We start from the raw sequence: 27,065 nt of genomic DNA on the forward strand, positions 1-27,065 counted from the left end.
GCTGACCGGAAGTGGCGAGATAGTTCCAGGACCAGTTGGAAGGCCAGCTTAACAGGACAAGGGGATTAACCCCCCCTTGCTAACGGGAGTGCCGTCCCCCGGATCCGTAACAATATTATTATTAATTTAGGCAGATTTTTCATGTGAGATTTCCCCTCTGGACACTGGATTGTGCACCTCCTGACCCCCACTCTTCCCAACCAAAAACTACCAAACCAAAGTGGGTTTCTACTGTGCTGTGAGGATGCTGTATTAGTGCTGGATCTCAAGGGAGAAAACACTATATCAGGCAAAACCACAAACTACTCGTAACCTTTGATTTCTTTATTACACCGACATTCTTGTTGGACAATTAAGAAGTTGGTATCAAAAATGATCCAAGTTAAAGGGATTTTAAAACAATGCTATACAAAAAAATTAAAGACAACAGTAGAAGTTTAGTTGGTCAGGAAGCAGCGTCTTGTCAATGGGGTGGGGGGAAGAAAAAAAAAAAAAGATAAAAAAGAAAACAGTGCCAAGCACAAGGTTTGGACAAGTAACACCCCTCCCTCTCCCCTTCTCCCAACCCTCCATCCCCACTACATTTACTAAACTGCAGAGGACATGACAATGGCCAAAAGTGTTGTGTGGAACAATCACAACCACAAAATGAAACGAGCCCCTTTTGTCGAATAGTCTGTCATACATACATTACATGTTGAGTACAGCAACTTGCCACAATGTTTACACAAAGCCAAAAAAAAAAAAATTAATATTTTTTCAACAAAAATGGGGGTGCAAGCGACAAAAAGTTGATTTTATAAAAAGTTCTAAAACTTTAATTGCACTCTACCAAAATGAAACAAACACTGGTACAAAAAAGGAAAAAAGAAAATAAAGTTAAAACTTCACTGACAAGCATTGCTGGTATTTATGTCCAAAGGATACATGAAAAATGAAAACCTTAATGCACATGCAAGAGGCCTTCGGCAAGTGAGCAAACCAAATCGATGGGACTTCATCATTATATTACCTTTTCAACGGCGAATTGGTTCATGTCACTTGGGTCTTTGGAAGGAAAAGAAGCAGAAAACGTATGCTGTATAACCAAACAAACACCGATCGGCCTGCAGACTAAGCTCAATGGTAGTCAGCATGAGCAAATACATCACAGATATATGAACAGAAACCAATGCGAGAAAGGTTTCGAAATGCGTTTGTATGTAGTACTTCCACACAAGAACTAAGAGTTTGCTTTATCAATGCCTGCGTCTTTCCCGGTCCTTATCTCGGTCTCGTTCCTTGCGTTCCCGATCTCGATCGCTGTTGCGGCTACCTCCCTGCTCACGCCGTCGGTCACCCTCTCGCTCTTCTCTCGCTCTTCCACGTTCCTCTCTTTCTCGCTCTCGCTCCTCTCTTGCCCTGCCACGCTCTTCCTTTTCCTTCTCCCGCTCTTTCTCCCGCTCCGCTTGCTCCTTTTCCCGCAGCGCTCTCCTCTCTTCCTGCTTCTTTTGGTCCACCTCCTTGAGCTCTTTGCGACGCTTCTCGCGCTCAGCTTCACGCTCTGCTGCCTTTTCTGCATGCTGCACAGCCTGTAACAACAACAAAAAACTAGACTGGCACTCTTTGAGATTATATGCCTCCACCCACATTATTACATCATTATACATACTTGTACCAAGTTTGACGTAAATGCCTTCAGCCATTCTCAAGTATCCCATTTTTACCTGACATGACCTCTGACCTTCAATGCTGAAACCTCATCAGTTCATTACAATATATACTTTGACCAATTTTGGTCAACACCTTATCACTGGTTCACAACTTAGCACAGTAACATAATTTTACCCAACGGGACCTCTGACCTCTTGACCCCATAATCTAATCCTTTTACCTTTACATCATTGTACAAACTTGTACCAAGTTTGACAGTTCCCTTCAGGCATCGTAAGTTATTGCTGTAGTAAAAACAAATTACAGACTCCGACCTTTGACCGCTCACCCACAAAATCAAATCAGCTAATCTTCACATCATAATACATACTTGTACCAAATTTGGTCAAAATCCCATTACTGGTTCACAAGTTATTGCAATAACAGGATTTTTATCTCAAATGACCTTTGACTTCATGACCCCAACATCGAATCAGTTAATCTTCACATAATAATACATACCTGTACCAAGTATGACTTGGATCCCTTTAGCTGTTCTCAAGTTATCACGGAAATGAAAACCTTTCACGGGCGGACGGACGAACAATCCAAAAATATAATGCCTTACAGGGTTCATTGGCTGAAACATAAAAATGCCTGAAGATTTTTGATGACAAGTTATTTGCAATTTTTGAATTGCTCGCATTGCAATATTGGTTGCAAAATTATTGCATCGTTTCACCATTTACAGCACGAAACCTGATTTAAAACGGTCTTTCATTTGTTAAATCTATCTTAACTATATCTGGAGTTATTCGATATTATGTTGCCAAAACGAGTCCAGTATGTGCAATAACACTGAAAGGCAGAAAATGCAGGAAAAAGTTGCAAATACCCTCGGACCCTGCTATTCACGGGGGATTCGTTCCTGGAAAATCCACGAATAGCGAGGCATTGTTTCAATGGAAAAGGGGGGGATAGGTTCCCGAGTCACGAAAATCCACAAATAGAGAGGAACAAACCACGAATGGAGAGGCTAAATCTACGAATAGTGAGGCAAATCCCGCGAATGTCGACGATAATCTGCGAAGGTTTTATAAATACCATATGTGAAGCTATCGGCTTGTGAAAAAAAAAAATTGGGGCCCCTGAAAAACCGCAAATTTGTGGAACACGGCCGCGAATAGAAAAAAAACCGCGAATTCGTGGGACACTTTTCCACGAATATCAAAACAGGTTGCATTTTATCACCCGCGAATAGTACTCGTACCAAACAATAACACGTTTTCGGAGATAACGGAACCAATTCGTTTTTTTTGCAAACAATTCTTCAGCAATCGGAGGATGTACTGAATGATTGTTTTAAGGCAATTTTCCCTGCTAGAGCGGGGGTTAGCCTTGCGGGCCCCATGACAATCATGGTTCCCTGTTTTGAGGCAATGTTTTTATGGCCGGATGCCCTTAGGATGTACTGATGCCAACAATCCACAAACAACAGCATACAAGTTGCTTTCCTGTAAAACAAGTATTTGAAATATCAAACATAATTAATTCCACGTTATTCAAAGGTCCAATGTCCGAAAAAGCAAAGAAGAAAGCAAAACACTTGTTTTACAGGAAAATACTCCAGTTAGACTGCAATTGGGTGAAGAAAGGGCACATTAATATAAAATACCATCAATGGCAATTTTTAAGAAAAAAAATGAATGATCATATCCTGACAGGGCATCGGGTGAATTCATTCTCAGGCTGATTAAAGCTGTCATAATCTTTTGAAAGCAACTATGTTCCCTTATGACAAACCTAGTTTATGATTATTTATTCAGACACAAACCTGTTCTTCTGTCAGTGGAAGCCAATAAATGCAAGGTGTAGCCTTGGTCTTTTTGAAGAGGTCATCCAACAGTTTGGCTGGTGGTTCTTCCTTTACCTTTTCTGAAAGAAAATTAAAGAGCATTACATTAAGCAGCAGATAAAATTGTTCAAAGTACGATTTCAATGTTATTGAGCAGCAACCACGCCAAAACGTTGAAATGTATAAATTAATTGCTTAACAAACCAAAAACCTTCAAATATCGAGCAAATTGTTGGTTGCAAAAATAAAAACCAAACAAACATCACTCAAACGGATGTACCTTTCTTTTCAGCGTTTTTCTCTCGAGAGCGAGGTCTTTCTCGGTCTCGTCGATGCCGATCATGGTCTCTGTCCTTTTCACGCTCTCGCTCTCGGTCCCGATCCCGATCACGATCTCTCTCTCGCTCTCTCTCTCTCTCCCTGTGTTGGGACCTTGAACGTGACCGCGCTGGTTGCACCTGGTCAAAGTCATGCACTTTCCCACGATCCCATTCGCGTTCCCCTCGCGCTCGCTCTCGCCGTGCCATCTCACGCTCACGTTCCGCTCGCAGGTCATGAACAACACGCTGGGCCTCCACCTTGCGGGATACATCTCTGTTATGCTCTTGGTTAGGCTCATTCTCACTGACACATTCTTGCTTTTGTGGTTGCGGGACTTCTTGATTGACTGGTTCAACCGGCACTGCTGACACAGGGCAATGTGTGAGTAGCCCTCGGTGAAAATCGCGCTGGAGAGAGGATGTGGGTGGTAGGTGGGGAAGGAAGAGAGTTATAATGGCAATGTCAACAGCTACAAGAAGAACAAAGAATCAAAATAATATTTCAAACAAGAGGGACAATTGCTTGGCAAAAATGTACTCCGCTGGTCCAAATGAATGTTCTTGTTCCAATCATCAATTGTGAGCCGTGTACAGGAGGACAGGTTGTTTTGGGTATGCAAAGCTACAGAAGAAGTTGCAATTTCAGTAACTTATCAAAATAAAGCCATGTACCAAGTTTCAGTTCAATATGTTAAAGGGTGTGGGAAAACCACAGGTGGGATGGATAGACAGAGGGAGAACAAACCTATAGTCTCCTCCGATGAAACCGGGAGGGGACTAATAAAATTAACGACCAAGCATAACTTTCACTCAAGACAGAATAAGAACATTCCAAACCAGGTCATGAGCTGCAGACACCTGTTATTTGAAGGCTTTTCCAACCTATAGATATCTAAGAGCTTTTTCAAACTTTCAAATTGATTTTTGTGCTGACACCACAGCACATTGTGATTGTTTTTCTTTAAAAATTTTTAACCACAACAAGCTATAAAGAAAAACACGTTGTCACTATCTTCATTAATTTCACACTGCTATTAATAGTGTTCAAAGGACATGCCGATACCAACTGGTTACCGATAATAAATCACCACCCAAAAAAATCAATACATTCTCAGCATGCATGGTGCATTAAGGCCTAAAGTTAGCAAAGGGGCCAAATCTGTTTGACGTCTTGCATCGATTGATAAACTGAATGACAGGTAACCACCAGATTGGTTTAAACTTTAAAAGGTGACCCGGAAAATAGATGGGACGTCGTCCATGGACCCCTTCAGGCTCCGAGAAGAAGCCGCCCAGGGACTGGTGAACTCTTCGTGGACCCAGGGAGCAGGTGGGAAAGCAACTGATTTTTGAGTATGCTTTCTTTGCAAAGTATTTTGAATAGAAACATGCATTTCTGCAGTGCAAGCACTTACAAAATGGGACATTGGGACCAAATCGCTATCTATACACAAAGAATTAAGTTAAGCACCCCTACACAACGAATTAAGGTAAGCACCCCCTAATATATATTCTTTGTGTATATGTATACATTGGCATATATTCTAAGGTATGTGAGATCAAATAATGATTGGTATGACATTAGCAATTATCCATTGATGAAATTGAGTGATCAAAGTGAAAAAAAGTGATTGGTTGAGTCAGTGATCCGATCACGTGGGTCCTACACACGTTATTGACGCAAAGATCGCTAGAGGTCTTCTCAGAACAATGACTGTACGTTAGAAAACATAAACGTCATCCACACTGTCCGTGATGGACCTATAGCTCCATACTTAAATTGAGGTGAAAATATGCCTAAAATTCCCAAAAAATTTCACCTTAAATTATTCAGAATAAAATATTGAAAACAGCATGATTGTTATGTTTTTATGTGACCATAATATCACTTCTCCAGAAAATATAGCAATATCATGGGTATATTACACTGTTTTGACGACAACAAACTTGTAATGTGCGAGGTTGTAATAAAACGGGGGGGGGGGGGTGCTTAACTTAATTCTTTGTGTATATATCAAAATGGGACCAAATAAAAAACATTTAAAAAAAAAAGAAGTTTTTTCCTTCATTAAAAATGTACTTCCTAGCCAAAACATCATTTAAAATAATAATTGTTGAAAGATGGTAAAAAGTTCCACCAGGAATGACCCAATATCAAATTTCGAGTTAAAAAAAAAATTATGTTTTGACCCGTGATCCCAAGACCCTACCCCAGGGGCATGAACCTGGAGTCATATCCCAAAAAAATCGTTGCATGTTGTGTGTGCCCCACAATCTTCATTGCAAATACAAAGTTTCATTAAAATGTGCCTGTGATTTAATTTTTTAGTATTTGACCTTTTCACCCTGTCCCATTGTCCAAGGCAAAAAAAAAAATGACCGCTCACATCTATCTTCTTGCCATTTGGTGATAATAACTACTACGTATGGTGAATTTCTGCACAACCGTTTAGACTTTAGTAGAATGAGATCAGAGAGAGAGAGAGAGAGAGATAGCATGACAGACAGAGAGAGAGAGAGATAGATAGCATGACAGAGAGAGAGAGAGAGAGAGAGAGAGAGATATAGCATGACAGAGAGATAGCGATAGCATGAGAGAGAGAGAGAGAGAGAGAGAGATAGCATGAGAGAGAGAGAGAGAGGGAGAGAGAGAGAGAGAGATAGCGAGAGAGAGAGAGAGATAGCGAGAGAGAGAGATAGCGAGAGAGAGAGATAGCGAGAGAGAGAGAGATAGCGAGAGAGAGAGAGATAGCGAGAGAGAGAGAGAGATAGCGAGAGAGAGAGAGAGAGATAGCGAGAGAGAGAGAGATAGCGAGATAGCATGAGAGAGAGAGAGATAGCATGAGAGAGAGAGAGAGATAGCATGAGAGAGAGAGAGAGAGAGAGAGAGATAGCGAGAGATAGCGAGAGATAGCGAGAGAGAGAGAGATAGCGAGAGAGAGAGAGATAGCGAGATAGCATGAGAGAGAGAGAGATAGCATGAGAGAGAGAGAGAGATAGCATGAGAGAGAGAGAGAGAGATAGCGAGAGATAGCGAGAGAGAGAGAGAGATAGCGAGAGAGAGAGAGATAGCGAGAGAGAGAGAGAGATAGCGAGAGAGAGAGAGAGATAGCGAGAGAGAGAGAGACTTGACTTTTAAGCTCTTTTTATTATAAAAGTATAAAACAAGAATACCACCAAAAGCAATCAATCAGGGCAATCAGTAAAATCATAGCAATCCCGAAAGGAAAAAAACAAACGGTGCACTGCAAACCCAGCAACAGAAAGGTGCAAATGCCAGAAAAAAACAGCACACGATAAGAAACACCCGCACTGTATTATACGGAGATTAACAAATTGTTTTCCTGGACCTCACAAATCCCTCCAACACACCAAGTCGCAACAAAATTATAGCGAGAGAGAGATAGCGAGAGATAGCGAGAGATAGCGAGAGAGAGAGAGAGAGATAGCGAGAGAGAGAGAGAGATAGCGAGAGAGAGAGAGATAGCGAGAGAGAGAGAGAGATAGCGAGAGAGAGAGAGAGAGAGAGATAGCGAGAGAGAGAGATAGCGAGAGAGAGAGAGAGATAGCGAGAGAGAGAGATAGCGAGAGAGAGAGATAGCGAGAGAGAGAGAGATAGCGAGAGAGAGAGAGATAGCGAGAGAGAGAGAGAGATAGCGAGAGAGAGAGAGAGAGATAGCGAGAGAGAGAGAGATAGCGAGAGAGAGATAGCGAGAGAGCGATAGCGAGAGAGAGATAGCGAGAGAGCGATAGCGAGAGAGAGATAGCGAGAGAGAGATAGCGAGAGAGAGATAGCGAGAGAGAGATAGCGAGAGAGAGATAGCGAGAGAGAGATAGCGAGAGAGAGATAGCGAGAGAGAGATAGCGAGAGAGAGATAGCGAGAGAGAGAGATAGCGAGAGAGAGAGATAGCGAGAGAGAGAGAGAGAGAGAGAGATAGCGAGAGAGAGAGAGAGAGAGAGGTAGCGAGAGAGAGAGATAGCGAGAGAGAGAGAGAGAGATAGAGAGAGATAGCGAGAGATAGCGAGAGATAGCGAGAGATAGCGAGAGAGAGAGAGAGAGATAGCGAGAGAGAGAGAGATAGCGAGAGAGAGAGAGAGATAGCGAGAGAGAGAGAGAGATAGCGAGAGAGAGAGAGATAGCGAGAGAGAGAGAGATAGCGAGAGAGAGAGAGATAGCGAGAGAGCGATAGCGAGAGAGAGATAGCGAGAGAGAGAGATAGCGAGAGAGAGATAGCGAGAGAGAGATAGCGAGAGAGAGATAGCGAGAGAGAGATAGCGAGAGAGAGATAGCGAGAGAGAGATAGCGAGAGAGAGAGATAGCGAGAGAGAGAGAGAGAGAGAGATAGCGAGAGAGAGAGAGAGATAGCGAGAGAGAGAGAGAGAGAGAGAGAGAGATAGCGAGAGAGAGAGAGATAGCGAGAGAGAGAGAGATAGCGAGAGAGAGAGAGAGATAGCGAGAGAGAGAGAGATAGCGAGAGAGAGATAGCGAGAGAGAGAGATAGCGAGAGAGAGAGAGATAGCGAGAGAGAGAGAGAGAGAGCGAGAGAGAGAGAGAGAGCGAGAGAGAGAGAGAGATAGCGAGAGAGAGAGAGAGATAGCGAGAGAGAGAGAGAGAGATAGCGAGAGCGAGAGAGAGATAGAGAGAGAGAGATAGATAGCGAGCGAGAGAGAGAGAGAGAGATAGCGAGAGATAGAGAGAGATAGCGAGAGAGAGAGAGACAGCGAGAGAGAGAGAGAGATAGCGAGAGAGAGAGCGATAGCGAGAGAGAGAGAGATAGCGAGAGAGAGAGAGATAGCGAGAGAGAGAGAGACATAGCGAGAGAGAGAGAGAGAGAGATAGCGAGAGAGAGAGAGAGAGAGATAGCGAGAGAGAGAGAGATAGCGAGAGAGAGAGATAGCGAGAGAGAGAGATAGCGAGAGAGAGAGATAGCGAGAGAGAGAGATAGCGAGAGAGAGAGAGAGATAGCGAGAGAGAGAGAGAGAGATAGCGAGAGAGAGAGATAGCGAGAGAGAGAGAGAGAGATAGAGAGAGATAGCGAGAGATAGCGAGAGATAGCGAGAGATAGCGAGAGATAGCGAGAGAGAGAGAGAGAGATAGCGAGAGAGAGAGAGATAGCGAGAGAGAGAGAGAGATAGCGAGAGAGAGAGAGAGATAGCGAGAGAGAGAGAGATAGCGAGAGAGAGAGAGAGATAGCGAGAGAGAGAGAGATAGCGAGAGAGAGAGAGATAGCGAGAGAGAGAGATAGCGAGAGAGAGAGAGATAGCGAGAGAGAGAGAGATAGCGAGAGAGCGATAGCGAGAGAGAGATAGCGAGAGAGAGATAGCGAGAGAGAGATAGCGAGAGAGAGATAGCGAGAGAGAGATAGCGAGAGAGAGATAGCGAGAGAGAGAGATAGCGAGAGAGAGAGAGAGATAGCGAGAGAGAGAGAGAGAGAGAGAGAGAGATAGCGAGAGAGAGAGAGAGAGAGATAGCGAGAGAGAGAGAGATAGCAAGAGAGAGAGAGAGAGATAGCGAGAGAGAGAGATAGCGAGAGAGAGAGATAGCGAGAGAGAGAGAGATAGCGAGAGAGAGAGAGATAGCGAGAGAGAGAGAGATAGCGAGAGAGAGAGAGAGATAGCGAGAGAGAGAGATAGCGAGAGAGAGAGATAGCGAGAGAGAGAGAGATAGCGAGAGAGAGAGAGAGAGATAGCGAGAGAGAGAGAGAGAGAGAGAGAGAGAGAGAGAGATAGCGAGAGAGAGATAGAGAGAGAGAGATAGATAGCGAGCGAGAGAGAGAGAGAGAGATAGCGAGAGATAGAGAGAGATAGCGAGAGAGAGAGAGACAGCGAGAGAGAGAGAGACAGCGAGAGAGAGAGAGAGATAGCGAGAGAGAGAGCGATAGCGAGAGAGAGAGAGATAGCGAGAGAGAGAGAGAGATAGCGAGAGAGAGAGAGAGACATAGCGAGAGAGAGAGAGAGAGAGATAGCGAGAGAGAGAGAGAGAGAGATAGCGAGAGAGAGAGAGAGAGAGATAGCGAGAGAGAGAGAGATAGCGAGAGAGAGAGAGATAGCGAGAGAGAGAGATAGCGAGAGAGAGAGATAGCGAGAGAGAGAGAGAGATAGCGAGAGAGAGAGAGAGAGAGATAGCGAGAGAGAGAGAGAGAGAGAGAGATAGCGAGAGAGATTGAGAGAGAGAGAGAGATAGCGAGAGAGAGAGAGAGATAGCGAGAGAGAGAGAGAGATAGCGTGAGAGAGAGAGAGATAGCGAGAGAGAGAGAGATAGCGAGAGAGAGAGAGATAGCGAGAGAGAGAGAGAGATAGCGAGAGAGAGAGAGAGATAGCGAGAGAGAGAGAGAGAGATAGCGAGAGAGAGAGAGATAGCGAGAGAGAGAGAGAGAGATAGCGAGAGAGAGAGAGAGAGATAGCGAGAGAGAGAGAGAGAGATAGCGAGAGAGAGAGAGATAGCAAGAGAGAGAGAGAGAGATAGCGAGAGAGAGAGATAGCGAGAGAGAGAGATAGCGAGAGAGAGAGAGATAGCGAGAGAGAGAGAGATAGCGAGAGAGAGAGAGATAGCGAGAGAGAGAGAGAGATAGCGAGAGAGAGAGATAGCGAGAGAGAGAGATAGCGAGAGAGAGAGAGAGAGAGATAGCGAGAGAGAGAGAGATAGCGAGAGAGAGAGAGAGATAGCGAGAGAGAGAGATAGCGAGAGAGAGAGAGAGATAGCGAGAGAGAGAGATAGCGAGAGAGAGAGATAGCGAGAGAGAGAGAGAGAGAGATAGCGAGAGAGAGAGAGATAGCGAGAGAGAGAGAGAGAGAGAGATAGAGAGAGAGATAGCGAGAGAGAGAGAGATAGCGAGAGAGAGAGAGATAGCGAGAGAGAGAGAGAGATAGCGAGAGAGAGATAGCGAGAGAGAGATAGCGAGAGAGAGATAGCGAGAGAGCGATAGCGAGAGAGAGATAGCGAGAGAGAGATAGCGAGAGAGAGATAGCGAGAGAGCGATAGCGAGAGAGAGATAGCGAGAGAGAGATAGCGAGAGAGAGATAGCGAGAGAGAGAGATAGCGAGAGAGAGAGATAGCGAGAGAGAGAGATAGCGAGAGAGAGAGATAGCGAGAGAGAGAGATAGCGAGAGAGAGAGATAGCGAGAGAGAGAGATAGCGAGAGAGAGAGATAGCGAGAGAGAGAGATAGCGAGAGAGAGAGATAGCGAGAGAGAGAGAGAGAGAGAGATAGCGAGAGAGAGAGATAGCGAGAGAGAGAGAGAGAGAGATAGCGAGAGAGAGAGAGATAGCGAGAGAGAGAGAGATAGCGAGAGAGAGAGAGAGATAGCGAGAGAGAGAGAGAGCGAGAGAGAGAGAGAGAGAGAGAGATAGCGAGAGAGAGAGAGAGATTGCGAGAGAGAGAGAGAGAGAGAGATAGCGAGAGAGAGAGAGAGAGAGAGAGAGAGAGAGAGAGAGAGATAGCGAGAGAGAGATAGCGAGAGAGAGATAGCGAGAGAGAGAGAGAGATAGCGAGAGAGAGATAGCGAGAGAGAGAGAGAGAATTGAATTTGCAACACCATTTATTTCACAAAAAATACACCAGGTCAAGTTACATTTTTACAGGAGAGAAAAATAAAAATAAAAACAACAGTTCTTAATGTTAAAAAGAAAAGTACAAATTCGATTCATTTCCAACACATAATGCTTCATTAATACACAATTTGCACTCAAAGAGTTTGACATTTTCATTCACCACATAATAATCAAACTCTAACCTTATTCTTGCAGACACCAGCCCTTTAAACATAGGAACAACATCAAACCCATGCCCATTATCAATTTTAATTTTCCTTGATTTATATATTGAATATTTTCTACAGCAACTAAGAAGTTTAGGAGAACACCAGAGTCCTTGCAGAAGGGTCTGAAAGATACACCAAAAATAAGTGTGAAGTAAAAGGAAAAGACAACTGCTCAAAAAGGTGTGTGAGAATCAAGAAAAGAGGTATTAGTCTTTCGCATTTCACATAGGCATGAAAGAGATCCTCCTTCTGGACACAGAAGGGGCATGCTACTGGCACTGAGCTGTCAAGGTGATGAACAAAGGTGTTCGTAGGGAGAGCCCAATGTGCTAGTCTCCACTGGATATCTGTGAGGAACCCGTAAATAGGTAGTTTGTACATATTAGGCCACAGTGGCGTGGCAGGAGACCCTGGCCCTAACCTTTCTGACCACAAGGCCACTCGCGCCACTCCGGAGAAGGGTGATGCTTGGTTTTCTCGAAGGAGCTTGTGAATACCCGCCTTTTTTACCAAATGAAAAGGAGATACAAGTTCACCATTTGACTGGAGAGCTGGGAGCACCTTAATTTCAGGGAAAGACAGCCGAAAATCCTCGACATTGTTTATACCTTCCCAGCCAATATTTAACTCCTTAAACTTCCTCTTGACGATGCGTATAATTTGGCTGACAATACGCACGGATCTTAAACCAAGAATGGCCACCACCCTGCCAGCAGACATCCATTTTGTCCCAGATGTATCCCTCAGGTCACAAACTTTGCCAATTCCTCCTTGAGTAAATTTCCTAATCAAAGTCGGACTATGAGGAATGCATGGAAAAAAACCGTTATAGAAAATAGGCTCTTGGATAAACATCCGGCAATTATAAGCCTCAAGGCAACGATGAACCCCAAAACCTTTCCAAACTCTCAGCAAACCCTGATAAAAAATTGGGATTGAAACTAAGCTGACACGGTCAAGGTTCACCAGGAACAAGTGCCTATCATAACACAGGCCTCCCGCTTGTTGCAACAAGCAAAACGTAAATGAGCGCCAGGGCAGCTCTTCAGCATACAACAGACGTTGCACAGACTGTAGGCGAAAAGCCATAAGCCGGGTGGACACATCCACAATTCCATGTCCACCCTCCTTCCGAGGATGGTACAGTATTTGCGGCCGAAGCCAGTGGTATCCATTCCAAAAGAAATTGACCAAGACCCGCTGGATGGCTGGTATCAACTCCTTGGGTGGCTGCAAGGCAATTAGTTTATGCCATAATCTTGCTGCTATCAAGTTATTTATAACAAGAGTGCGGCCTTTGTAAGAAAGAGATTGCAGCAGTCCTTCCCATCGTTTCAACCGGTGTGTAATTTGTTCAATCATTCCTTCCCAGTTCTTCATTTCTATTTCCTGGTTGCCGAGATAGACACCAAGATATTTGACCCCATCTGTTTTCCACTCTAAATTATGTGGGAGTGACGGTGGCAGTGTTAAAGAAAGGTTATCTGAACCGCACCATAAGGCTACACTCTTGCCCCAATTTACTTTGGCAGAGGAGGCCGCAGAGTAGTCTTTAAGGCAATGCTGCACCGCAGCAACACTACTTGGGCCTTTAATCAGAACACATACATCATCAGCATAAGCTGTGACCACAAATCTTGAACTAAAAACGGCTCCCACATCCTGAGTTATTCGCTGCCTGATGGATGCTAAGAGTGGTTCAAGGGCAATTATATACAGAAGTCCAGAAAGGGGACAACCTTGACGGATACCCCGTCGGAAAGGAAAAGGGGGACATAAACTATTGTTTACTTTCATCATGCAGAAGGTGTTAGTGTATAACAGCTTAACATAGGAAATGAAAGTTTCACCAAAACCCATCCGCTCCAGAACAGAAAACAAATATGTATGATCAACACGATCAAAAGCCTTTGTTTGGTCAAGAAACAACAACCCAAAACTGGCACGCAAGTACTTATTACAAGAAATAATATCCCTTATCAAAAAAATATTGTCATAAATTGACCTTCCTGGTACACAGTAGGTCTGGTCAGGGTGCACAATAGAGCTGATCACAGTTCCCAAACGGTTTGCTAAAGCCTTTGACAAAAGCTTGTAATCCACACACAGCAATGAGACAGGCCGCCAGTTCTCGACTAGTTGAGTGTCCCCAGCCTTTGGACAAAAGCTTGTAATCCACACACAGCAATGAGACAGGCCGCCAGTTCTCGACTAGTTGAGTGTCCCCAGCCTTTGGCAACAGGCACATGACTGCTCTTCTGCAGGACAGGGGAAGCTCTCCAACATGAAGGCATTCATCAAATACCTCAAGCAGGTCAGGTCCCACAAGTTTCCAAAAAGTCTTATAGAACTCTCCAGGCAAACCATCAATCCCAGAGGCTTTACCATCCTTCAAGCTCCGCATAGCAGTTTCAAGTTCAGCAGCCGAAACTGACATGTTCAATGTGCGTTGCTGGTCCTCCTCAAGTCTTGGAAGCCCAGTAGTCAGCTCCTGCAAGATCTCATTACTTATGCTCTGGGGGGAGTACAAGTTTGTATAAAAACCCTTCAAAACAGACTTAATCTCCTGTTGGGAGGTCACTATTGACCCATTTGCAGCACGTAGCCCGTGAATCTGTTGTGCTTTTTTGACAGAGTTCTCCAAACTAAAGAAGTCCTTATTTGGCATATCCAAAGTCAAGTAACTCATCCTCATACGCACCAAGGTACCCATTGCCCGCTGCCTCACCATTTCGGTCAGTAACGACCTTTTTGTCCATAGTAACTGATCATATCCCAAATCTTTCCCAGCCCCATTACGATTCTGTTCCAATTCTGCAATTTCAGCCTTTAATGAGTCAACTGAGAGACTTTGCATTTTAGTAGTAAACAGACTATACTGTTGACAAAACGTTTTAACTTGACACTTTGCAAGGTCCCACCATATGCGAAGGTTGGCATGCTCAAGCTTAGAGGACCGGATTTTCCCCCACACTGTTTGGAAGGCATCTTCAAATTTCTTATCACTTAACAACCGAGTATTGAGTGACCAGTACGCGCTACCTCCTGATGTCAGGGGTAATTTAAAGGACATTGCCACTAAATTATGATCTGAAAACCCTGTTGGGAGTATTTGGGTAGTGGACACCACATTCAGCATTGGCTTATTGATATAGATCCTGTCCAGCCTTGCCCTTGATATGACGCCATCATGACATCTGCACCATCTGTAGGCCCGTGAAGTTGGATGCTGCAACCTCCACACATCCTCAAAACAATAGTTCTTGATGAGGCTCGCTAACACCTTTGCAGAAGCGCCGTGGGGTTCATGTCCATTCCTGTCAACTGAAGGATCAATTGTACAGTTAAAGTCCCCTGCGATACAGGTGAGAGCAGCTGGATCCAGCCCCTCTACAAAGTCCCGCAATGTGGAAAAGAATGTTCTTCTTTCTATAGGTTCACTTGGTGCATACACATTTACTATAATAAGCTTTTGTGTATTGCAGTAGAACTCCACCGCTATCAAATGTGCCTTATGGACCTCCCTATAATTAACACTCTGAGTGGGAAGCCTGGGACTTAAGGCGATGGCAACACCCGCCTTGGGTGTGGAAACCCCACTCAGCCACCATTGCCCTTTAAAGAGTTTACACCATTCAGCTGCCAAATTGTTTGTGGCATGGGTCTCTTGCAATAGAATGACATCTGCTTTTACCCTCTCCATTGCCTGGATTGCTTGAATTTTTCGTAAGGGGGCACATCCCCCATTGATGTTCAGGGAGGCAATATGTATTTCTCGCGGTGTCATTCTAAGGTGGTAGCTCACCGTCCGCCTGCAATTCCTTATTCGCCTTTGTTACTGCTTTACGAAGACGTTGAAATTGAGGCTCCAAGAGCATGGGGTCATTTTTCTGTAAAAGAGGTTTCGAAACCTTAATGAAAGCTTGAACATCAGGGAAATGATCTCTAATTACAACATGACGTTGTCTAAACGTTTCGTTTAAGAAATCAATGACCTTCCCTTTTGTCACCTCTGCTTGCCTCACCTGCTCCTTCTGAGACTCACTCAGGGCAGCAAGACTGCATCCTTCCTCATCAGCCTCGACCCCACTCTCACCCAGTGGTGTGTCAGGCACTGGCACCTCATCTGTGTCATTGTCACCATGGTATTTTTGTTGCGTCTGCATGGCACCAACTACCCCATCGTTGTTGTCTGCCACCGACTTATCAATCTCTTTCTCATCATCTTCCGTTCAGATGAGGGTCCTTAACTGCTCGTCGCATGGTGCAGGGTGTCCACCATCACACACGGTGACACGCTCGGTAATGCTTCGATTCTCTTCATCCTGTGAAATGGGCAGATTCCCATCTCTACCTATTGCATTACCATTTTGCTCATGGTCATCAGGTTGGTCTGTATTACCATCTGCCTGCACGAGAACCATTTTGTTTCCTTTTCCTCCATTCTCATCGCTCGCAAGAGAGCGTTTCAAGTTTCTCCTCGACTCGGTCTCCATCAGCTTCACCTCCTCGAAGTCCCTTTGTTCTTGAGGTTGCAGCCTCTCCTCCACATATGGTTGCTCCACTACCGTATGGGCTTCTCCACCAGCACCACTGTCACCCGCACCCTCGTATTCCGGTGTTGACCTTTTTTCGACACCTGGCTCATCTACAGGGTCGTTCAAGTCATTTACAGGGGGAGGGGGGGCTGCCCCAGCTGCTGTGGCATAACTCTTCCTCACATCAGGACAATACTGCCGAGTGTGTCCGTATGCCCCACATGTATAGCAAATCAAGGTCTCAGTAGCTGCAAAGATCCGGTAATCATGATCTCCTATTTTAAAATTTATAGATATGTTCAGCTGTTTTGCCTCATCCTTTAGTACGACGAAACAAAAACGTCTAAACGACTCTACATGCTTCAGCCTTCCATTCCTGGTTCGCAGGGGGACCGTGATAATTCGTGAGACGACAGTCCCATGCTCCCCTAATTTACGTAGGATTTCTTCATTCCTCAGAAAGGGCGGAACGTTACTTAAAATAACTTTAACCGCCGGCGTGTCCATGGATGATACCGGAACAAATTGGTCGTTCCCCAACGTTAACCCGTTCTGCACCACGATGTCTGCAAAGCTAACTTGTGACACGAAAACCACCACTTTGTGGTTCATTCGAGACGCAGCACGAATGTTATTTACCCCGATCAAATCCCCGATTGCAAGTAGAACATCGTCCATTTGCACGTCTTCCGGCGGAACAAGGCACAGCCCGTGCTTACGCGATACCCCATCAGTAGACTACGGATTTTTATGTTAAGAAAATAGGCCTTTTATGTTTTGAAAAGTGGAAATTTTTTTTTTTAATGTGAAAAAATCTAGAAATATTTTTTTCCCCCGTTTTATTCATTTTTTATTATTACCAAGTTTTTCAGAAATCAGTCAAAAAAAGAACAAAAAATGGTAAGCTTTTTCCTGCACAACATTAAGCATTCTGGGCTAGTAAACAGGTAAAAAATGACGTTCAGGTACCTTTATTGCAACCGCATTGTTTGATAAGTAGAGGACTAGAAGAAATTGACAAGACCCTTTTAGGAACGGTTAAAGTAGGTGTTTGAAATCATTATCTTGGTAATGTTCTCCTTGGTGAGGCGGTGTCGGCGGTCGGTGAGGACGTTTCTGTAGACGGAGAAGGACCTTTCCACGTCGACGCTGACGATGGGGCAGTACCTCAAGAGGGGGATGTCGGCAAGCTTGACTCCAGCCGGCACACCAACCTCAGATCCGTGCTGATCTCCATCCAGGATCAAAGCCACTGTCCTCAGCACACCAATGTCGGGATTGCGCTGCAGCACCGCCTTGAACTTGGTGAGCAGGATCTCCTTACGGCAGCCTCGGATCTTTTCGAGCTCCTCCTTGGCCTGATCAAGAAGCTGGAAGGCCTTGGCCAGCTCCATGCCGGCCTCCTCCAGCTACTTAAGGATCTTCGGGATGAACGACACGTGGGCATTTAAGAAGACCAAACTGAGCTTGATGTCCGCCTTTCCGAACAGGTCCTTGGCACTCCGGATTGCCATCGCGTCGTCATCGTTCAGCTGGTCCACAATGTCCTTGACGGCCTCGAAGTGCTCGGCGTAAAACACCGCGGCGTCGATCCACGTCCCCCACCGAGTCAGAATGGGCTCCGGGGGGAGAGAAAGATTGGGCTGCTGCTCCTTCCAAAAGACAACACGCGACGGGGCTTTGACGAACACCTTCTTCGTCATGGCAATCAGGTCGTTGACGTCCTTGAACATTTCTCGGACTGTCTCGCAGACACGGTGGAGCGCGTGGGCAACGCCAGTCACATGCAGCAAGTCCGGGAAGAGTTCCTTCAGGGCATGGCCGGCCTTGATCATATAGGCCGCGGCGTCGCTGACGAGGACCTTGAGGCACTCCGGCTTGAAATCAGGCCAAAGATAGCGCAGCGTGTCATTGACTGCACGCACGATCTCCCCGGAGTTGGTCTTCTCCAGAAACATGCACTGGACGAGGTGGGGACGAAAGTACCCCTCCTTGGACAAGCGTCCCGCGATGATGTTGGCCACATATCGACCTGCCGAATCGGTCGTCTCGTCGACGGACAGCCAGATGGGCTGCTGTCCGAGGTCGGCACAGATCCCCGCCAAGGCCTCGTCGTAGCACTTGTCGAGGTAGTGCTTTCGAATCCAGCTTTCATCGGGGATCTGGAGAGTGATGTGCTTCTCCAGGAACGACCGGAGGGCAGGGTTTTCCAATTTCGACCATGGGATGCCAGCGGCCAGCATGGCCTGGCACAGCTCCTGAGCCACGACGTCGCACTTGTGCCTCTTTCCGCCACCAAAGTCCTCCATGGTGGCTTGCGTGACCGTCCTCTTATTCTTCAAGGCCAAGTTGCTCTTGTGGCGGTCTCCTCGGACATGTTGGGCCAGCTCAGACTTCTGCTTTGCCCGGAAAGTCTTTTCACAAGCTCGACAGAAAGCCGTGTCACTCGACACGTACTTGAAGGTGGCCCCATCGCCGCCAGCGTTGAATTCCTTCAGCCACTTGTCACGAAGAGCAGCACTCATCTTGATAGGAGACTTGTTCACACTTTGTGTACACTCTCTCACTGTAGTACACCGCCTCACTGCTGTACACGCTGGGGACGCAACGCACGCAAGTGGACGCAACGTTTTGTTTTTGAGATCGATCGCAGTTAAAAATTTCGATCGCAGTTAAAAATTTCGATTGCAGTTTAAAATTTCGAAAGATTCCCTAATTTTTTTTAGCGCTGACAGACATTTTCGACCAAAAAGGGCATTTTATTTTATTTTTCCCGAAAAAGGGCGAAATTCTTTTTTCTCCGAAAACAGCAAAATAATTTTTTTGCGCGCAAAAAAGCCGTTTTAGGTGAAAAAATATTTTTTATTTTTTCACATAAAAATCCGATGTGCACTCATCACTAACACGATCAGCAGTCCTTTGACTATTCCTATTAGCCATTTATCGGCAATAAACTAAACAAACTAAACAAACTAAACAGTAACAATGCAATAAACTAACCAAACAAATCAAAATTCGTTAAATAAGTAAATAAATAAATAATCGGCACGATATAACCAACCCACGTTATAAATTAATACAGGTGGCTAACCGTTACCGTGCTGTCTCTCTCTCCCTCTCTTGTCTCAAGAGCAGAAGGGAAACACGGAGAAAACTTCACAAACTCGTACAAAGGACACAAATGGAGTGAAAGGAGGATAGGAAAAACCACCAACACAGCACCGTACTCACAGCTCAACACCCACAGCCGCCATGATTACCACACCCACGCACGACTCACAACCATCCAGAAGGGGGCGAGAGAGAGAGAGAGAGAGAGAGAGAGAGAGAGAGAGAGAGATAGATAGCGAGAGAGAGAGAGAGAGAGAGAGAGAGATAGCGAGAGATAGAGAGAGATAGCGAGAGAGAGAGAGATAGCGAGAGAGAGAGAGAGAGATAGCGAGAGAGAGAGAGAGACATAGCGAGAGAGAGAGAGAGACATAGCGAGAGAGAGAGAGAGACATAGCGAGAGAGAGAGAGAGAGAGATAGCGAGAGAGAGAGAGATAGCGAGAGAGAGAGATAGAGAGAGAGAGATAGCGAGAGAGAGAGAGAGAGAGGGATAGCGAGAGAGAGAGAGAGAGAGATAGCGAGAGAGAGAGAGAGAGAGAGAGAGAGATAGCGAGAGAGAGAGAGAGATAGCGTGAGAGAGAGAGATAGCGAGAGAGAGAGAGAGAGAGATAGCGAGAGAGAGAGAGAGAGATAGCGAGAGAGAGAGAGAGAGAGAGATAGCGAGAGAGAGAGAGAGATAGCGAGAGAGAGCGAGATAGAGAGAGATAGCGAGAGAGACAGAGAGATAGCGAGAGAGAGAGAGAGAGATAGCGAGAGAGAGAGAGATAGCGAGAGAGAGAGAGAGAGAGAGAGATAGCGAGAGAGAGAGATAGCGAGAGAGAGAGATAGCGAGAGAGAGATAGCGAGAGAGAGAGATAGCGAGAGAGAGAGATAGCAAGAGAGAGAGAGAGAGAGAGAGATAGCGAGAGAGAGATAGCGAGAGAGAGATAGCGAGAGAGAGATAGCGAGAGAGAGATAGCGAGAGAGAGATAGCGAGAGAGAGATAGCGAGAGAGAGATAGCGAGAGAGAGATAGCGAGAGAGAGATAGCGAGAGAGAGATAGCGAGAGAGAGATAGCGAGAGAGAGATAGCGAGAGAGAGATAGCGAGAGAGAGATAGCGAGAGAGAGATAGCGAGAGAGAGATAGCGAGAGAGAGATAGCGAGAGAGAGATAGCGAGAGAGAGATAGCGAGAGAGAGATAGCGAGAGAGAGATAGCGAGAGAGAGATAGCGAGAGAGAGATAGCGAGAGAGAGATAGCGAGAGAGAGATAGCGAGAGAGAGAGATAGCGAGAGAGAGACAGCGAGAGAGAGACAGCGAGAGAGAGACAGCGAGAGAGAGACAGCGAGAGAGACAGCGAGAGAGAGACAGCGAGAGAGAGAGACAGCGAGAGAGAGACAGCGAGAGAGAGACAGCGAGAGAGAGAGACAGCGAGAGAGAGACAGCGAGAGAGAGATAGCGAGAGAGAGATAGCGAGAGAGAGATAGCGAGAGAGAGATAGCGAGAGAGAGATAGCGAGAGAGAGATAGAGATAGAGATAGAGATAGAGATAGAGATAGAGAGACACTGACACAGAGCCCATTACAATATTTCAATATCTTGAAAAATGCAGCATATATAAATAACAGCCTGCTCACCTCTTCTTGGTCAGCAAACTCAGCCCCCAACACCTTTGGGTTTGACAATGGCCACTTGACACCATGAAGAGCATTCCTTGTGGCTACAGCCTCTTCAACAGAGGTATACTGCACAAACAGAATACAGCCAATGTTTGTAACACAACAGATTTATATTATCGAGTAACGATCCAATGGGAAACTTTGCTTTATGTCACTCCTAATGAGTAAATGGATACTCCAAAAATGTGACCGATCTTTGGTATGTATGAATGCACTGTTCTGTTCACCTGTTTCACATTAAACATTCGAGCACAAAATTCACGTGCGGATTTCAGGATAAAACAGTTGAAAAAGAAAAAAACAAGAAAAAAAGAAAAAAAAGCTTGGGTTGTAAATAAACATTGGATCATGCAAAAGTTATCAAAACTCAATGTACTTATCCAGCATTACACATGTATGTACATACATCAGCACACATATATGTACTGTATTATGTAAATGAGCAACCACACCTCATTTTTATGGCAAAGAAAAAGGGAAGAGCTACAGTGCCTTCAGAAAGTATTCACACCCCTGATTTTTTTTCCAAACATTCTGTTGTGTTACAGCCTGAATTTAAAATAGATTAAATTCAGAAGAAATTTTGACAAATTTGCTGAAAATGAAATACAGAAATATCTAATTTACATGAGTATTCAGCCCGCAGAATCAATACTCCGTTGAAGCACCTTTGGCAGTGATTGCAGCTTCGAGTCTTCTTGGCTTTGCACAACTGGATTTGAGGTGTTTCTCCCATTCTTCCTTGCATATTTGCTCAAGCTGTCAAATTGGAATGTTGAGCATCGGTGAACAGCAATCTTTAAGTCTTCCACAGATTCTCAATGGGATTCAAGTCTGGGTTTTGGTTGGGCCACTCGAGGACTTTCACGTTATTGGTCTGAAGCCATTCCAGTGTTGCTTTGGCTGTATGGTTGGGGTCATTGTCCTGTTGGAACGTAAATCTTCGCTGTAGTCTCAGGTCTTTTGCACTCTGAAGCAGGTTTTCCTCAAGGAGTTGCCTGTATTTGGCTCCATTCATTATTCCCACTATCCTTACAAGTCTCCGAAACACTGCTGCTGAAAAGCACACCTACAGCATGATGCTGCCACCGCCATGCTTCAGGGTAGAGATGGTGTTAGATGGGTGATGAGCTGTGCTCGGGTTCCGTCAGATGTAGCGCTTTGCATTCACACAAAAGAGTTTGATTTTCATCTCATCAGACCACAGAATATTTTGCCTCATGCTCTCAGTCTTTCACATGCCTTCTTGCAAACTACAGTCATGCTTTCATGTGCCTTTTTCTCAGGAGTGACTTCGAGCTGGCTGCTCTCCCATGAAGCCTAGATTTGTGAAGTGCTGCAGAGACTATTGTCCTTCTGGCAGGTTCTCCCATCTCTGTCAAGGAACTTTGTAGTTCTGTCAGTGAAGGTCCTTCTTGACTGGTTGTTCAGTTTGGCCAGACAGCCAGCTCTGGTAAGAGTATGGGTCATTCTATATTCTTTCCATTTCCTAAAGATAAAGCTCACTGTGCTCTTCGGAACTTTCAACACTCCAGAAATTGTATTATACCCTTCCGCAGATCTATGCCTCCTCACAATTCTATGTCGGAGTTCTACGGACAGTTACTTGGACTTCATGGTAGAATTTCTGCTCTGACATGCACTGTCAACTGGGGGACCTTGTATGGAAAGGTGTGTTTCTTTATAAATCATGTCCAATAAATTGAATTGGCCACAGGTGGACTCCAATCAAGTTGTAGAAACATCTCAAGGATGACCACCTTTCGAGGCCCTTTTTCGGGAACCTTGGTCCCCTTTTTGAAGCAATGTTTTACAGCCGGATGCCCTTCCTGCCGCCAACCCTGTTAGTCGCCTTTTGCAACAACAACAACAACAACATGCATTTTAAGGCCATGTTCCCTGCTAGAGCGGGGGTTAGCCTTTTGCAACACACAGGGAATTACCATTGAACTGGAACTCAACTTGCTGACCTTGGAAGGGTGACAGGCTGAGTCAACCCCCCTGGCATTAATTCAGCGATCGACCAGGATTTCGAACCCAGTATCCTAAGATCCCAAGCCTGCACCCTAACCGCTAAGCCAACACCAGGCTGGAGACATCTCAAGGATGATCAAAGGAAATTGGATGCACCTGATATCAATTTGGAGTGTCAGAGCAAAGGGGTTGAATACGTATCGACTCAAGATGTTTCAGCTTTTTATTTTTAATTTATTTATAAAACTTTCCAAAAAAAAATTATACTTTGACATTATGGGGTATTATGTGCAGATCAGTGATAAAAAAAAACATTGCCTCAAACAGGGAACCATGATTGTCATGGGGCCCGCAAGGCTAACCCCCGCTCTAGCGGGGAAAACGGCCTTAAAACGATCATTCATTCATGTGTAGATCAGTGACAAAAAGCCTCAATTTAATCCATTTTAAATTCAGCCTGAAACAACAAAATGTGAAAAACTCAAGTGGTGTGAATACTATTACATTTGTGGGGGTAGATGATGAAATACCATAGTACAGATAGGATCGTATAGGTATAGCATGGACCGTGGACGAGTAGGAGACATCTCGATGTATTAAGTAGGGAAACCCGAGCTTAAGTTGCTTACATGTGAGGGGTGAAGCTATGGGGTAATTAGATAGGGGTTAAGATTAGTTTCCCCCCAGTGTGCGATTGCCCTTGGTGGGTTTTCCCTGTGTTTTTACAATTACAATAAGGCTGGCCATGCAAAACTTTTATTAAAACACCGGAACCGCCGACCATGCCCGGACATTGCCGATCAGCGAGTAAGCCACGACTTAATGACGCTCACACCAAGCAAACAGGCTCCCAAACTAAATGCCGTCTCCAGAAGAGCAGAGCCGGTAGGCCACGCCCCGAGTTTCGTTGTTGGTCGAGAGGACATGGGGTATTTTGAGAGCTCTCGGCCATTGGTCGGCGTGACTTCAGAAAGCGAGAAGGTTCGAGCAGAGAGGAGGAAGAAAAGTCGCTCTCTGGGTCGCTTTTGTCTCTGTCTAGGCAGCTTCTGGCTCTTGTGCGTTTGTGAGAACTTTTAGGAGCTGTTGTGTGAACTCTACCAACGTTGGATTCAGATTCAGGGTTTCGGATTCAACCTGTGTGGTTTCCGATTAGGTAAGCACTTTGTTTCCTTCACCCGCGCCCGACGGACCAACCGCCAATTTCGGCTATGCGCCTCAGAAATTAAAGACCGGCTGGCTATCTGTCCAAGGGTGGTGTTCATCGGCTATGGACGTGACAATATGTATGTGAAAAATCGAGTATGATGTGTAGGTTAATGTGGAATGGCCCAAAACGGTACATTTGTACACTAATTCCATGTTATGTATGCAACAATCAAAGAACATCATGAAAGAAAATGCCAGAGTGCTGCAAATAAAGCAGTTTCACCACATCGAATAAACAAATCAAACGTATACCACAAATATGGTAACTGAGCCAGCCAGGAATCGTTTCTCTAACGTTTCAAAATATCCAAAAGAAAATTGTCATATGCTCCTGTTTAACAGGCCTTGGTGGTCAAATTGACCGAAGAGTTAGCAAGCAGCTTCTTCCCTCGAAGCCCATTTATATTTTCAAAACAAAGTGAATCACATAAGGAGACATATCAACATATTACAACAATAATGACCACACTGTGGTCACAACCTACGACAAAATCTGGTAACGGGCCGATTGGGAAACGCACATTTCATGCAATATTAAAAAAATTAACTCGACAACTCTTTTCCATATCTGCCACAGTTATATCAGAACGAACTCATTTGTCACATGGTCACAGATTGTTTAACCCCAATATTCGCTGTTCAAAAATTACATAATGCTATTTTTTTAGGGAGCCATGTACCGTACGCGTGCTGATGGGTTTATTAAACCTTGCTCATAATTTTTATTCGACATCTATTAGATTTTTCAGGGTCCCTCATCGTGAGTAACACTCGACCCAAACAAAGCCAATGGAAATCTGAGGCAACAAACCCGGGCAGTGTATAATCAGCAGAGTCCTGATGTCTTAGGCCCGAAATAAAACCAAGATGTTGGCCATATTATTTTGTCTGGGTGCCATGGCCATGGTAGGTGGAGTGAAGCGACAAATGTGGGTGGACTCCCAATGCTGTCCTGGCCACATAACAGCTGTCCGACAAATGGCTGCACATTTCAAAAATAGACGTCCAACAAGAACCACAACACCACCAACAACAACCACGCGGAGCCCTTGAAGACCTGCGACAAATCGCAGTTCAAAATGGCAAAACAACATGTACAAGCACAGCAAAGTCACAACATGACAATCTGCAGAGCCAAAACATATGTACAAACAATACCTCAAGCGAAACGTAACAAAAAATTTTTTTTTACCGTGGCATAACAATGAGACTTGATCTTGTCAATCCAGAACACCTCTTCATTTAGGATCCCTGTTTGGTTCAACAATTCCTTCAACTGAAAGAGAGTGAATGGACGTACCTGGGAGGACAAGAGCACCAATTAAACTCTGAGGCCTCAAAGGCTTTTGGCTGTTGGAAAAAAGCAAATATAAACAAGAAACAGAGAATTCACCTCACCAGGATGTATTTTCAGTGGTTTTGAAGGCTTTTGTGTGAAAACAAATATGGCGGCCGAACCACGTGATCGATGACGTCATCATTTTTTCTCCACTAATTTATGCCTACATGACGCTAAAGAAATTTCATCTTGATAGGATGAAGTTTTGTACTTGTCGAATTATGACGTCATAATGGAGGCACCTATGACATCATCATTAACATATTTTATTCCCCAGAGAGGGTTCTTTACAATGAGCCAGGTCTCATTTTTTTCTATTCAGCGCTTTCCGAGCTATAGAGGTGCAAAGTTTTTCGATTTTTCCAAGATGGCGGCAAAACCACGTGACCTATGACATCATAATTATCATGAAATAAATTTCTACGGGTGGAGTTGCACCTATGGTGAAAATTACCTGTCAATCGGACCAACGGTTGCAGAGAAAATCATATTTATTCTGTGCGAACAAACAGACAAACAAACAAACAGATGAAAAATCGGTCGGAAACCAAGGACTTGCCGGAATGTACTTTTTTATCGGCCATTTAGGACAAATATGGCGTCCGAACCACGTGACCGATGACGTCATCATTAACATATTTTATTCCCCATGGAGAGTTCTTTACAATGAGCCATGTCTCAATTTTTTCTATTCAGCACTTTCGGAGATATGGAGGTGCAACGTTTTTTGGTTTTTCCAAGATGGCGGCCGAACCACGTGACTGATGACACCATCATTAACATATTTTATTCCCCATGGAGAGTTCTTTACAATGAGCCATGTCTCAATTTTTTTCTATTCAGCACTTTCGGAGATATGGAGGTGCATAGTTTTTCGGTTTTTCCAAGATGGCGGCCGAACCACGTGACTGATGACGTCATGATTAACGTATTTTATTCCCCATGGAGAGTTCTTTGCAATGAGCCATGTTAGTGGGGCAGCTTAGGTAGTGGATGGGGACATGCCGGATAAAAGCACCAAAATTTTATCAGGCAATCTTCAGGGTCCCAGCTATGATTCTATAACCGGCGCCAAGCGATACGACTACTCTTATTTGAAATATTTTTTTATTTGTGAAATTTATTTTTTTTAATTTTGGGGGAAAATTTTTTTTGGGGTTTTTTGGAAAAGAAATGTTTTTATTGCAGAAATGAGAATCTTTTCCGAACATTTTGGTGTAATTGTTTTTAAAATCGAACATCTAGAAGTATTTTAAAACAATATTTGAAAATTAGGTGTCTCGGGCGCATTTCCTCAATTTGGAAAATTTCTTGGAAATTTTTTTTTTTTTGGTTTTTGGAAAATAAATGTTTTGATTGCAGAAATGAGAATCTTTTCCGAACATTTTGGTGTAATTGTTTTTAAAATCGAACATCTAGAAGTATTTTAAAACAATATTTGAAAATTAGGTGTCTCGGGTGCATTTCCTCAATTTGGAAATGGTTCTTGCAGAGTTTTGTCGTTCTTGCACAAGGATACCAATGAGGTCTGACTTCTTTCCTTGGCGCAGTTTTCCTCTTTCAGATAGAGAAGGGGGGTGCGGATGATTTTCATGCTGGAAGAAGGTTCCCATATCTGTATCCCTGTTCTGAGCAACTATGTGCAGACGAGAGAAGAGGGACACATCATCTTT

The 27,065-nt window shown here is 44.6% G+C and overlaps 1 protein-coding gene across 2 annotated transcripts in view; it reads right to left on the minus strand.

The window, feature by feature from the left end:
* Positions 1 to 309: 309 nt before the first annotated feature.
* LOC137435215 (uncharacterized) overlaps positions 310 to 27,065 on the minus strand; it is a 146,057-nt gene continuing 119,301 nt past the window's right edge. For both annotated transcript variants that reach the window (XM_068128796.2, XM_068128795.2), the window contains 5 exons: positions 25,246 to 25,353; positions 20,832 to 20,939; positions 3,768 to 4,215; positions 3,467 to 3,567; positions 310 to 1,571 (listed from right to left, as the gene is read on the minus strand). In XM_068128796.2, coding sequence (XP_067984897.2) covers positions 1,239 to 1,571; positions 3,467 to 3,567; positions 3,768 to 4,215; positions 20,832 to 20,939; positions 25,246 to 25,353 — 1,098 coding nt within the window. In that variant the 3' untranslated portion in view covers positions 310 to 1,238. The remainder of the gene's footprint in view (positions 1,572 to 3,466; positions 3,568 to 3,767; positions 4,216 to 20,831; positions 20,940 to 25,245; positions 25,354 to 27,065) is intronic.

This window comes from Myxine glutinosa, chromosome 9 (genome assembly GCF_964187855.1).
Source record: "Myxine glutinosa chromosome 9, kmMyxGlut1.1, whole genome shotgun sequence".
NCBI classification, from domain to species: domain Eukaryota; kingdom Metazoa; phylum Chordata; class Myxini; order Myxiniformes; family Myxinidae; genus Myxine; species Myxine glutinosa.